The 13,018-nt window shown below is 41.8% G+C and overlaps 4 protein-coding genes across 6 annotated transcripts; 2 read left to right on the forward strand and 2 right to left on the reverse strand.

Annotated features, from left to right (window-relative positions):
- Nucleotides 1-505: 505 nt before the first annotated feature.
- LOC6573923 (outer dense fiber protein 3-like protein 2) lies at nucleotides 506-1,536 on the forward strand. The gene is made up of 4 exons (XM_001999946.3): nucleotides 506-616; nucleotides 694-912; nucleotides 974-1,160; nucleotides 1,219-1,536. Exons 1-4 carry the CDS (start codon nucleotides 598-600, stop codon nucleotides 1,481-1,483), a joined length of 690 nt encoding a protein of 229 aa, XP_001999982.1. The 5' UTR covers nucleotides 506-597; the 3' UTR covers nucleotides 1,484-1,536.
- Nucleotides 1,537-2,005: 469 nt separating this feature from the next.
- Nucleotides 2,006-8,974, forward strand: LOC6573924 ((E3-independent) E2 ubiquitin-conjugating enzyme). Of its 3 annotated transcripts, none has more exons than XM_001999947.4 (10): nucleotides 2,006-2,145; nucleotides 3,287-3,697; nucleotides 3,921-4,183; nucleotides 4,253-4,457; nucleotides 4,538-4,790; nucleotides 4,850-5,657; nucleotides 5,712-6,711; nucleotides 6,768-7,719; nucleotides 7,784-8,002; nucleotides 8,056-8,974. In XM_001999947.4, exons 2-10 carry the CDS (start codon nucleotides 3,302-3,304, stop codon nucleotides 8,253-8,255), a joined length of 4,296 nt encoding a protein of 1,431 aa, XP_001999983.3. In that variant the 5' UTR covers nucleotides 2,006-2,145; nucleotides 3,287-3,301; the 3' UTR covers nucleotides 8,256-8,974. The 3 variants fall into 3 exon arrangements, with proteins under 3 accessions (XP_001999983.3, XP_015022657.2, XP_015022656.2); XM_015167171.3 differs by lacking the exon at nucleotides 2,006-2,145 and adding an exon at nucleotides 2,880-3,113; XM_015167170.3 differs by lacking the exon at nucleotides 2,006-2,145 and adding an exon at nucleotides 2,880-3,048.
- Nucleotides 8,931-10,570, reverse strand: LOC6573925 (spaetzle-processing enzyme). The gene is made up of 3 exons (XM_001999948.4): nucleotides 10,385-10,570; nucleotides 9,788-10,228; nucleotides 8,931-9,719 (listed from the first exon to the last, which is right to left on the reverse strand). Exons 1-3 carry the CDS (start codon nucleotides 10,443-10,445, stop codon nucleotides 8,983-8,985), a joined length of 1,239 nt encoding a protein of 412 aa, XP_001999984.1. The 5' UTR covers nucleotides 10,446-10,570; the 3' UTR covers nucleotides 8,931-8,982.
- Nucleotides 10,571-10,703: 133 nt separating this feature from the next.
- On the reverse strand, nucleotides 10,704-12,987 carry LOC6573926 (eukaryotic translation initiation factor 3 subunit D-1). Its single transcript, XM_001999949.4, has 4 exons — nucleotides 12,649-12,987; nucleotides 11,893-12,528; nucleotides 11,542-11,834; nucleotides 10,704-11,478 (listed from the first exon to the last, which is right to left on the reverse strand). Exons 1-4 carry the CDS (start codon nucleotides 12,845-12,847, stop codon nucleotides 10,915-10,917), a joined length of 1,692 nt encoding a protein of 563 aa, XP_001999985.1. The 5' UTR covers nucleotides 12,848-12,987; the 3' UTR covers nucleotides 10,704-10,914.
- Between the last annotated feature and the right edge of the window lie 31 nt (nucleotides 12,988-13,018).

Genomic DNA, 13,018 nt, shown 5'->3' on the forward strand with positions numbered 1-13,018 from the left:
GCAAAACCTCCCAGTTAGCGCTTATATTTAGACGGGCAGAAGTAGTCTCTGCATAAATATATAATATATTGAGGAAAATGGCGAATCATTTTTTGTAATCCATGTAAATGCACTTAATTTTGGAGCGGTAAACATAATGTTAATTATAGCAAAAATGACAATTTTATGTGCCAATCGACTATCTGCTCTAGCCTTATGAGCCGATACTATTGTTTACTATTGATCTGCAGATCTAAAAATTGACAATTATATAAGAATCATTCATGTGCTTCGCATTAGATTATGGCAAATCTGATACTTTAGTAAATTAAGATGTTTAGGCTAGTTCAATTAGTATCATGCAGTCTAACATTTTCAACATTTTTAACATTATGAGCATTGCTAAAAATTATATTGATTTCTGAATATTTATTTATGTATAATTTCAGTAATTTTTGTTTACTAGAAAATAAGTTGGCCATGATTTCAAATTCGTTGGTTCCGAGCTCATGCTATGGGACTGCCTGAATACTGTTCATATAGATTTTAGGGTCCGACCGGGCAGCAACTCAATTGAGTTTCCAAATTTTAGGTTTTATTTAATATTGCAGAGACAACATGGCGCGTGTGCCGTTAGGTAAGTGTGAAGTTGCTTGATGGTTGCTATATTACCATTTTTTCATAATTTGTATTTTTTGTTGTATTTTATTGCAGGACCTGGTCCAGGAGCTTATGGGTTACCACCCACTTTGGGGTACGAGAAGCATGATAACCGAAAACTGCGAATGCCGCAATATTCTTTTGGCGCCCGCACAAATATGTTGGGCGCCGATCCAGGACCTGGACCAGGGGCCTATCAGGTAGACAAGCTCACGCGCTATGGCCCGGGCAGGGGCGCCGAGTACACTATGGGCCCCATGACTAAAATAATAGGTAGGTTGCATCCGACTCGAATACAATGGCTGAAGCTAACGTAAATCCGGCTCGATTACAGACAAGAGAGTCAGCCCCGGCCCCGGAGCACATAATGTCCATACAAAGCCGTTTTTCAAGGGGGTTACTGCACCGGCATATTCGATGGCGAAGCGTAATGAATTTAGTTTTAAAAAGTATGGACCCGGACCCAGTGCCTACAAATTCGAAGTTAGTCCCATAAAGCCAGCAGCACCAGCGTATAGCATGTATGTATTGTGGACCATTGTACTTATATGCATATACCGAGTCCCTTTCTTTTAACAGGGGTATCCAAGCCAAGATAAATCGTAAGGCAGATTCCCCAGGACCTGCGGCGTATGCCGCAGATGACTTGAACCTCAAGTTAAATCGAGCGCCTCAGTATTCAATGAGGCCGACTTGTAATGTCCGTAAAGAGAATGTTGGCCCTGGTCCACAATATTATGATTTGATGTATTATCGTCCAGGAAGATCGGGCCGCGCTTATTCATTTGGCGTACACCACTCGCCGTTTGCGCCACCTATGATAGTCAGATGTGATAATATGTAATTGCAATATTAGATAACTGTGTATTAAGAAATAAAGTTAACTTATTATTTATACTGGCATTGTATCGTATTTGTTACGTATGTAGATAGCCCCTTTTCGGCTCTGAGCTGAAACGCATTGAAAAAATGTTGCGCATCTTAGTATAAAAGCATTATATTTTATTGGCACTCGGTCTTTTTATGAGCGTCGAGCATCTTATTCTATGCAATTAAAATCTTGAATCACATGACACCATAATTCTGTAATGTATGTTGTGACTGAAAGCCTAATCACTTCATGTGATTTTGGACCTTCCAAATAGATACATATGATAGACTATGTAAATATAGGGATTGAGTTCAATGGCTCTCGAACCACTCGTCTACTTATAGTTAATGTTGAATTATTTGGTTATTGTCTAGGATAAGAAAAATAGCAAATAAAACTATAAAAAAAAAAAGTTTGGACACTGGAGACATTTTTAAAAACAAAGGAGGCCTTCGTTTATAGATCAGTTATTCGTTATGTTTTGACCTTTCGAATTTTGTAATATATATCAATGTACACACTTTTGTGAAAAAATTTTTGTGAATGCAACAAAACACTGTGTAATTTGTGAATACGCGGAAATCAAAATAACAACTAATTTCTTGCACAAAGTGCTCTCGTTTTATAAGAAAGGAGTAAGTATAATTCGGTATTGCATTTGTAAAGATTACCACTTACAGTTTTATAGGCAAATTTATTATGAAACTATGTACAATAGCTACAGTAATATATTTAATAATAATGGCTGCTCTGTTAGTGTTAATCATTTTAATCGCGCTGAATTCAGTGATCCCAAAATGGGTGCGTACTAAAAAAAAAATGAGAAATTCTATTGACGGTTTTGTTCAATATTTTGTTTTTTTTGTTTTGTTTTTTTATAGAAAACGTTTAAAATTTTGCCGGGCTCATAATTGGCTCGCAAGAAAATAGTATCGACAAAGCTTAGCAAAATATTGTGGTACCGATATATTAACTACTCCTACAAAACCGTTATTCCATTTGTTGTATTACAATTCACTAAAAAAAAAAGTTATATTTAAAAATGTGCATATCATATATTTTGTGTATACACACACACACAGACACAGAATTACTTTAAAATAAAAATTATATATTGAATCAAGACGGTTTTGTTAAGCTCTGTACGAGTCTCATTTTATATCGAATAACTCCATCTTCAAGTAATCCATCTTGCAAATAATCATTTCGTTTAAAGACAAATAACCACTTAAGTGAAGCAACATTCTACATATAAGAGTAACGGAGGTATTTTTTAAATACGCGCCCACTGTTAATAACATATTTGCCAAATGTTAAATGAATTTCTGTTAAAGAGCTAATATTGCGGCCAACTTAACTAGTTTTCAGCTGTTGTATTTTTAGTTTTTTTTTAAATAAGTTGGCAAAATTATAATAAAATTTCAAAGTCGCACCCTTGTTGACTTCAAATGTATTTTCGAAACAGTATTGGATGTAAATGTGAATTATGCTAAACACCTCGCCCGACACTCGGTTGTAAATAAATTTAATTGTTTAGAGTAAGTGAACCAGCCTTTCTAATCATTATTGCTAGGAAATCCAACTCGCCGTCAGGCGGCTCATGGTATGTACAAAATTACATATAGGAATTCTAGCTGCCACACATTACAATTGATGCAGCTGAAATAGAACGCCTAGGAGCTAAGAGCTGAGTGTGCATGATGAACAGAGGAGGCATACACACATACAAATACTTTGACCATCAATTTACAATATATTTTATTCTGATGCACGCAGTTCACAATTGGTAATATGATGAGTCAAGTCGCGGGTGCTGCCAGTGCAGGCGGCACCCCAATGGATGCTGCAGCCACATTAACAAAGGCTGCAGCAGATGCCGAGACTGAGACGTTAATCTCACCATCATCTGAATCTCGGACACCTGGGACAAGCGGTAGCAATCGGAAATCGGGCGGCGGCACCTCAGCGTCCAAGAGCTCAGACAATCGCGAGTTTCAATTCTTTTTCGAGGATGAGGTATTTCGCATCGATCGCCAAGGTCGCGTGCGATTTGGCGTTGTCACTGGGACTGCCGAGTCGTATTCTTCGGACGATGAGGAAGATGAAATTAATGAGGTGCTCGGGAAGGGCGAGGTACGTGTCGCCTTTTATCCGGATGGCAAGGAAATTGTGAGAACTGAAAAATCGGTAAGTTTATTGAGGTTATGTAATTGGCACAGCTCAATACACGTATGTAGATATGTACGCCTTGTACGTTTGTAGGCGTGTGTACATAACTGTGAAAAACAGTTTCTTGTGTTTAGACAACTGTTTTGTCTTTTGGGCACTTCAGCATTGACACGTGTTGTTTGCTTTCTATTATTGTACGTTGTTCTTCCAAATTAAACTCAAAATATGTATGTGATTTTAGATTGGTCTCGTCGACCGCACACTAATGCCAGGCGATGTGGTACGTCGCCGCCTTCCTGGACAGAAGCATATGTCTGGCCAGGCCGGCTATGTGCGCGATGTTAACGTCCGCGCAGATGTGAAGGTATTAGGCACCAAATATGTCATCAGGAATGTACCCTCGGAGCGCCTAAAACCCATCTCAGAGTGGTCTCGTGATGTGCCCGTATGTTTAGGAAACTGGATTGGCTATACTGTCACCGTAGATGAGTCTGCTGTATTAAAGTGAGTAATAATTAGTCTCAGACCATAGGGCATGACCTCCATTCAATACTCATTTACTTTTCTTTGTAGATCGAGTTATGGCGCTCTTATTGAAATTACATCGAACGATTTTCACAAGTTTAAGGATGCTTATGGACCGAGTGAGCGCGAAGTGTTCAGTCCAAGTGTTTATTATCCAAATAATGTGGTAGTTGGTCGTTTGCCACCCTTGGACCGCATTGTTAATTTAACACCGGACCTTCCCTTGCCAACTAATCGTAAACGACGCTCTATGGTTAGTAGTAGTTAAATATCACTGAAGAATATTGAAACGGTCTTTATTAGCTATTCACATATTTCATCTTGGCATTTTAGTACACTGTGGAATCTGTTAAAACTACTGCTATAACTGTGGCTTGGACATTTAAAGCCACACCTCAATTCGATAGTGGTACTGAATTGGATCCTTTAAAGCAGCCAAAGAGCTGTATAAAGGGCGACGATTTGGCAAAGGTTAAGCGCTTGAACATCTATGAATCTTATATGCTGCAAATTCACGATCGTTTCTACCTCAAATATTCGAAATGTGATAAACTTATAAAATATTCCGTCTGGGAACAGGAGCAAGGTATGCATGATGAGGGCTATTCAATAAGTTTTTCTTATTACAATTGATTTATTTTCCAGCCAAGTTATACCAGACTATATACCAACGCCAAAAGAGTGAAGAAAGTAAGCAATCTGGCCAAAAGGAGCAGTCAAAGCAAGGCTCATCTACAGGCATAGACAATGTGCCTTCGCCATCAGCAGCATCCAGCTCTCGCAGTGGTCACATTTTCAAGGTACGACGGCTCAACAATAAACCAAGCAATCAACGACTAAATCGCTCGGCTGACAACGATACGAGCAATGTCTCTCTAAAGCTGTCTACCTCAACGAACTCAAGTGGAAAGAAGACGCGTGCAAACAACGATGAAACTTGGGAAACTGGGGAAGAAGAGGTTGATGATGAGCCTGTACAGGAAGCTCAGGAGGCCACAGAAACAATTGAGGCTGCCGCTGCAACTCCAGAAGCAGAAGGTGTAACGACGAGTCCATTGAATTCCTTTGCTTCTCAGGCAGCCCGAATTGTTACTCGAAATTTTAAGCGTAGGTCGAACAAGAAAAAGCCGCGACCCAGTAAAAAATCTGCAATACCAAGAAAGGAAAGCGATCCCAAAGATGGCGATGACATGGTAGTCGAAACTTTGGTTGTGTATAGCTCGCTAACGGTAGTGTGGCAGGACGGATCTGTGGAATCAGGCATTCCTTCAACCGAACTGTATCCTATACATCATTTAGATAATCATGAGTTCTTCCCTGGAGATTTCGTCAGTAAAGCTAATGACTACAATACGTCGCAGATGGACTACGGAGTCATACAGTCCGTGGATCACGATGAACGCATTGCTAAAGTTAAGTGGTTCAATATCTATGGCAATATGGATAATCCAGTGTAAGTATTTGACTTTATTTGAGTGTTCAGTAATCATTGAATATCTATTCGCAGGCCATCATGCAAAGATGTGGAGGAGCTTAGTGTGTACGATTTGAAAGATCATGCGGACTACCAGTACCGACCTGGCACCATGGTCATAAGAGTATCGAATTTCACAGGAGAGGATCTGAATTCAACAGCTGGACAAGTTATTGATAACTTTCCTGATGGTCGTGTACGGGTGTGGTGGGCCAAGGGACATATTACGATGTGCTATCCACAGGATCTCTTTGAAATCCATCAAAGCGATACTCAGGATGCCTACGAGTCTGATGACTCGGAGAATTCCTGGGAGACACAGTCTGAGAATAGTCAAACAATGAATATGAGCGCTAGCGTCGAATCAATGGATGTAGAGGATCACATTATATCGGGAATCGATCGTGCCAAGGAAGCAATTCAGCGTCTTGAAAAAATCTTTCACGTTCTACCAGAGCAGCGCAAGGCCGATGTTCTCAAAGATCTGTTAGCTGTATATAATAACTGTCGGTTCCTAGATCGTTTTCTTAAAACAGATTTCTTTCACGAAGATTACTTTAATGGCATTTTATGTGTAAAGAAAAATGAGCAACCCCCGAAACAACCTGAATCAGCAGTTACATCGAAAAAATCTAAAACGAATACAAGTGATGCACCTCAACCTGCTTTGGACTTAGCCAATCTCACTTTTGAAATGACTATACCGGACATAGCTTCGCCAGTTGTGCGTCAAGCAGTTAAACTGGAGATACCTCCGAGCCCTCAAGTTGCATCGACATCGACTCCAAATAAAAGAAAGTCATCCACTAATGTAGAAGAGGTGCAGTGCAAAAAGACTAACAGCAGCGAAAAAATCAATGTTGAAGATTCCGCAGAGCAGTCCGTTTTACTGGACAATATATCATTGTCCGACAGTGAGACGCAGCTTACATACAATGAGCTAATTACTAAGTATCGCAGCGAATATGCAGATATGATTAGGACGGCACGAGTTAGTATTGCAAAGGCTTTCGAGAAGCATAAGAATAGTAAGGTAAGTATTATATCCATGCACTTGTCGGGAATCTCACTACTATATTTTATTTACAGAATGATTCTGGGGTACACTCACGTGGGGAAAATAGCTCAAGTGAAGTTACAGCTGGTAGCGAACCAAAGGACAATAGCCAGGGTGAAAAGAAACAGTCGATTTTGAGATCATCTTCCAACACCAGCATTGAGTTGGTGGCTAACCATGATGCAGACGTCTGTGAAGTCTTCTGTTTTCTTATCAAAGAGCAAATGGCAAAGTGCCGTGAGGCAATTGTGGAGACATTTGATAGAAATAAAACCGAAGACAAAGATGCAGATGACCATATATGCGATGTGGATGTAGATGATGATACCGAGATTTCAGATCAAGATATGCCACCTGCATTTGATAAGGATCAGGATCAGGATCAGGTTATGGAACAACCATTAAACCTGAATGGACTCTCTGAGTCTTTGCCGCCACTCGAAAGCCCAACTGCTTGTTCATCACCCTCTCCCATGCAGGGTATTATATCTAGCAATAATTGTTTTGAGGTAGTTCCAAACGCACCACTTAGCCATTATTTTATTGGAAATATTATACACCCGAACAACAAGGCGCATTATCAACGTGCCGTTCAGCGAGAGTATGCTATGCTGCAGGCATCGCTACCGCCAGGTGTTGTTGTGCGTGCCTATGAGGATCGCATGGATCTCATATCTGTCATGATGGTGGGTCCCAAACGCACACCTTATCAAAATGCCCTATTTTTCTTTGACTTCCAAATGGGCGCTGACTATCCGAAGACCCCTCCCACCTGTCATTATATAAGCTTTTGCACGGAACGTCTTAATCCTAATCTATACGAGGAGGGCAAAGTGTGCGTTTCGCTGCTGGGAACTTGGTCTGGACGTGATACTGAGGTTTGGTCACCACAAAGCACAATGCTGCAGGTTTTAGTCTCTATACAGGGACTCATACTTGTGGATGAGCCCTATTATAATGAGGCTGGCTATGAGAAGCAACGTGGTATGTTGTCAAGTGAAAAATCGGATTTCGATTTATTTTAAAGGTATCCATATTTTCTCTTCAGGTACTCAATTGGGCAATGAAAACTCACGTGTCTACAATGAAATGGCAATAATTAAGATTGTCCACTCCACTGTAAAACAATTGCAAAATCCTCCATTCATATTTCGCAAGGAATTGATTGAGCACTTTAAGGAATTTGGTAACGAGTTATATAGCCGCATGAAGAACTGGTCTGATTATTCGGCAGAAGCTCAACGATTAAAGATAACTAGCATAAATGGTCAGTTTTGTTTGTTGCATTAAGAATATTTGTAATGGAATCGTATTCTACAGATATGCCGAAGGACTACAAAACACCATGCGAAATGCCCGAATTTCCACTGTTGCCCTGCAGTCGCGGCTTTTGCATTGCTGTCAAGGGAATCTTGGAAACCTTAAAAAGCGAGTTAGCTGCGCTTGAAAAAAAGGAAGAACGCGAGACAGCTGTTCCTGCTGTGGCCACAGCTCCGCGTGCTGCACCCGAAGATGTGTGATTTTAGCGAATATACGCAATGCTCTATGTTTGTCAGTCTTGCCTTCGTTGTGGTGCCTATTATATTGAAAAACAAGACTATCACCACCTGCTCTTGAAATTGAGCCTCTAGCAGGCCAATTTCTTTTATATTTAAGTAATTACAGCTCGAATACTATCAATCTTATTTACTTGGCTTATTGACCGGCTAACAAACTTTATAACCAAAAAAAGAAGATATTTTTCCTAAATTTGTCGCTTATCATTTGTAAAAACCTTTTATTTATTTAGTTCGTAGTCTCTCTTTCGTTTTATGTTCACCCCAAGTTCATGCGTATACAAAAGAAACATATATTGCCTTTAAAATGTGTAACGTCAATAGAGCCTTATTGTTAACATTAATATTTTCTGTACATAGTCTAGTTTTCCCCTCAATTTATTGAACTACGAACTTTGTATGTATATTTTTGAATATTGAGTTCTTATCAAAATATTTGAGCAAATTCTTTTTCTTGTTCGCCTCTGATCTTTATTTATATTGTATTTATATAAATTGCGCGGTAGCTTAGTGCACTTAGTCCAAATATGAAGCTCCATCTGGTAGGGAGCCCTAGCATTCCACTATTTATAATGTAGTAAATTAAGCGATTGGTCACAGCGCTTTCTTCAAATTTAATAAGCTAGCAAATGCCAGATATACTATGTGAATAATAAATTACCAATTTTATTTATTAAAGTAAACGATCGACTTAAGGCTCTAATTTTTCCAAAACCCAGTCCACATACTGTCCCACTCGAGTATAGACACCTGGCCATCCTCGCAGACCGCACGGTTTTGGGCCGTATGAAGTGACCCCGGCCACAAAGAATACTTCTTTCATTCCCACATTGGTAGCTACCATTAGTGGTCCACCGGAGTCACCTTGACAGGTGTCAATATTTATCTTACCACCAGCGCACAGCTGTGAGCTATTCAGATGCATCTGGTAGCTGCGGTACTTATCTTGGCAATTTTTAAGCTTCCACACGTCCACAGTGATCTTAAGCTTCACTTTGCTGGGTTTGCCATCCTCGGTAACACCCCAGCCTGCAACGTTCATCGCATAATCCTCAAAATTGTTGTTCCGTACATCATCACCCACCGGCAGACAAATGGGCCTCACATACTCCGTAAAGCTGACAAATTGCTTGAGGCGTAGCAGCGCAATATCGTGCATCTGGTCAATCGAATTCGGGATGTATAGTTCGTGCACGATATACTTTTCAACCTCAATGTCTATGTGCATGGGTGCGCAAGTCCGTTTCTTGTTAGCCAGCTCGATGATACAATCTGGGGCAGTGCTTATGTTCCACTCGCCCAGACGGACACTGTGCAATTCCCATCCGTACATTTGCAGCTGGTTGCTAGCCACGCAATGGCCGGCGGTCAGCACGTAGCGAGAGTTGATCAATGTGCCGCCGCAGTTAAAGCCCAGTTCATTATTGGCTGTCAGTTAAAAAGCAAAACATCGGACTGATGTGACTGGAATCTGGATGTGGTTTTATAAATCTCACCCTTTTTATATTGGAGCAGCGCCATCCAGGGGAACTCAAAGAGTTCAGTCTTGATGCCGCCAATAATGCGATTGGCAAACATAATCCCACAAGTTCCAATACTTGGCAAAACATTACCCGGCTCGAGTTCATCTCCCGAAGGATTTATGACAGGTGTTACATTTTCTGTGTCTGCTCCATTTCTGGGGCTTGTGCCTGGGCCTTGCATCCGCCGTTTGCTGTCCGGACAGCAGACCAGAATACGCTGCACTAGGCCGCTTTGCCGTGTGTTATCCAAGCCGCATTGGCTATCGGAGAGCAGCTGACGTTGCTCTGGCGTCGTCTGGCTTATGTTGAGTATCTCGAAGAGAAATGGGCAATCTCGTATATGAATGCATAGGCCGCGTTCCTTGCTGCCCTTCGCATCGCAGCTGCCATAACTAAATTGCGCAGTGGTTGCAGCTAACGGAGATCAGCTCAATGTCAATATGTTAATTAGAATTACAAAACTATTGGGACAACCGGTAAGACCGGTTCCAGTTAAGAGGAGATTAGAGATTGGGGGACAGGATGGCACAGCTCTATTAATATAAGACCAAAAAGCATCAATGACCTTACCAGTAGTGCCAATGCCGCACAATGCACCAAGCAATATCAGCTGTAGCCTTAATGCCGCCATTTACTGACAGATTACGTCCGTGAATTTACGTGTAATAATCGCCGCGAGCTTCACGTCAAGACTAAGTTTGCCTCAGCATTAACGAGCAGTTGATAGCTAGCAGACGGCCGCTGCCCGCTATCTCTCTCAATAAATTGGCCAGATGTCAGAGGTGATCGATTGCAAATGAGCTTGTATAGGTCGGTATAATAAACTTTGCAACGACTCAGCCACCCGGCGACCCACCCATAAAGAACCCCTAATCCAAAACTTAACAAGTCTGTTTCCATTCTGCGCTTTACTCGGAATTCGTGGCACTTGCAATTGCAGCCAACTTAAAATCAAATTATTAAAGCTAATGCCAGCAAATATATAACTGTGTTGTGGCATTGTTTAACCGGTTATTGGGTTATGATTATACGAGTATGTTTATATGCTTGGATGTGTTTGTGTTTATAACTTTAAGATGCAAACAGAGCTGGAAATGAAACTAAATCTTGTTGCTGTTGTTGGCATAATTGTAGACCTGCTGGAAACCTTCACCGTCATCGCCCTCGCCATCGTCCGAATCATCTGAATCAAATGTATTATCGGGAATATCGTACAAGCGAATAATCGGCTTGTTGGGATCCTTCATGATTAGATATTTGCCGTCCTTCTGCTTCATCACAAGGTCAATAATACACCGCAAAATACCCCAGGCGTTGTCCATGCTCAGATTAATTTGCGTGGCAAACTCATGCGGCTTAAACTGCTGGGTGCCAAGGATAACGTGACGCGAATGATCGCGAGGATTAATACGCGATACATAGCCCAGTTTTAGTTGATCGGAGCCAGCGAGCACAGCTTGCACCGTCCACTTGGCCAGCTTGCAGGCGTTGTTTCTCAGCTCGTTAGCCAACACAGCGCCGCGTTGTGTATCCAATTTCTGGCGCCACTCAACGCCGTTGGCCAGTTTGGAGTCCCATTCGTTCAGTGCCTTGATGGACAAGAACTGGGGCTCTCCGCTCGGGGTTTGCAGCACTCCATCATGTTCACAGCGGGCCACAAGAACCTGTTATTAATAGTATTCAAATTAATATACATTATTGGAATAATGAATAACTGATGTGCTTACAATGTCGCTTCCGAGTTCCCATTTCTTGTAGCGATAGCCAACACTAGCCACTTGGATGTCCTCATCTTCGCTGATAAATGGATTGGGTTCCTCAAATTTATACTTTGCCTCCTGGTCGCCGGTCTTGAGCACTTGCTGGCTAAAGTTGTGGTTTATAAAGGTTGCCTCAATGGCCAGATTACGCGGCGAATTGCACGAGCTATCGTCATCAGTAGGCGGTTCAACGCTAGTCTCATTCACGGTTAGCAAATCGAATTCGGTATGGTCACGTTTATCCATGAAAATCTTCTCTCCTGTAGTTCAAAGTATGGTTAGAACAGTTATTTTTGGTATAAGCTAAATATACCTTACCAACTTTTTCAATCACAATATCCCATGAGTAGTTGGAACGCGTTGAGCACATAATGGTCGCCAAAATGGCATCCGTGGCAAAGACATTACCAATCGTTTTCGACAGACGACGTATGACCGGATCATCAGTCGTGGTTACGGTATGCACAATTCTATCAATCTTTTGCAGCGGTTTCTCGTTCTTCACGTTGATGCGATCGTACGTCTTATCATAGTACTCGAGGGTGCCACAAGTTGTAATATCTTCACCTTCTTTAATGTTCGGCAAAGAAAGCTTCATAAGACGCGGGAAGTCCATCTCCTCTATGGAGGCCCAGTCGGCACGTACAGCTACCGAGGACTCGCGCATCTTGGGTGGGGGACCACGATTGCCAAATCGCTTGCCCACACCGCGACGAGGATCACGCGCCTTCACATTCTTGCTGTTCAGTGTGGTCATGCCATGACCATGCGTATTGAGACCGCCGCGAGCATTGCGGCCACGTCCAGACCGTGAATTGCGCATATTGCGGAAGCGTCCGCGTTGATGAGGTGGCTTCTGAACTCGGGCCGTATCCACTAGGTGGAAAGTTGTCTCGTCCTCCTCATGATAATAGGCATATTGATTGCCGGTGCCAAAGGTAGAAGCATATTTGTCTGCAAAACAAATGATTAGTCTCCTATTTGATGCCACGACACACACACAAACAAAGCGAAGGCGTTTGAACATAACCTCACTTTACGCATATGCAAAATACAAATTTGGATGAAACATACTCTGATACTTTTTGTCATTATTGGAGGTGCTTGTCCAATCGCAGATCTTGCCTAGGCGATCGTTTTTGCTGAATGGCTGGTACGGGACATCCTTAAACGTGTCCGGCAGCTCGCATGGTCCCCAGCCCTTTTCATTAAACTGCACGGTCGGTTTCTCGAAGCTCGGAAACTGAGCCGCGGTATTAATAGTTTCGCTCATTTTTCTTATTACTCGTGGACCTCTTCTCAATTATTTTATGCGATTGTAAACCCGCAAGAATTATGAAGCCAGTGTGGAAAAGAAAACTGTGTGACGGGCTCGCGAAATTGATGCGAAGGAGAGAGCGACAGTTACCGCGATTACTCTTAGAGATGTGCGGTACTCACGAAC

This window comes from Drosophila mojavensis, unplaced genomic scaffold (assembly GCF_018153725.1).
Source record: "Drosophila mojavensis isolate 15081-1352.22 unplaced genomic scaffold, ASM1815372v1 contig_277, whole genome shotgun sequence".
Taxonomy (NCBI): Eukaryota; Metazoa; Arthropoda; class Insecta; order Diptera; family Drosophilidae; genus Drosophila; species Drosophila mojavensis.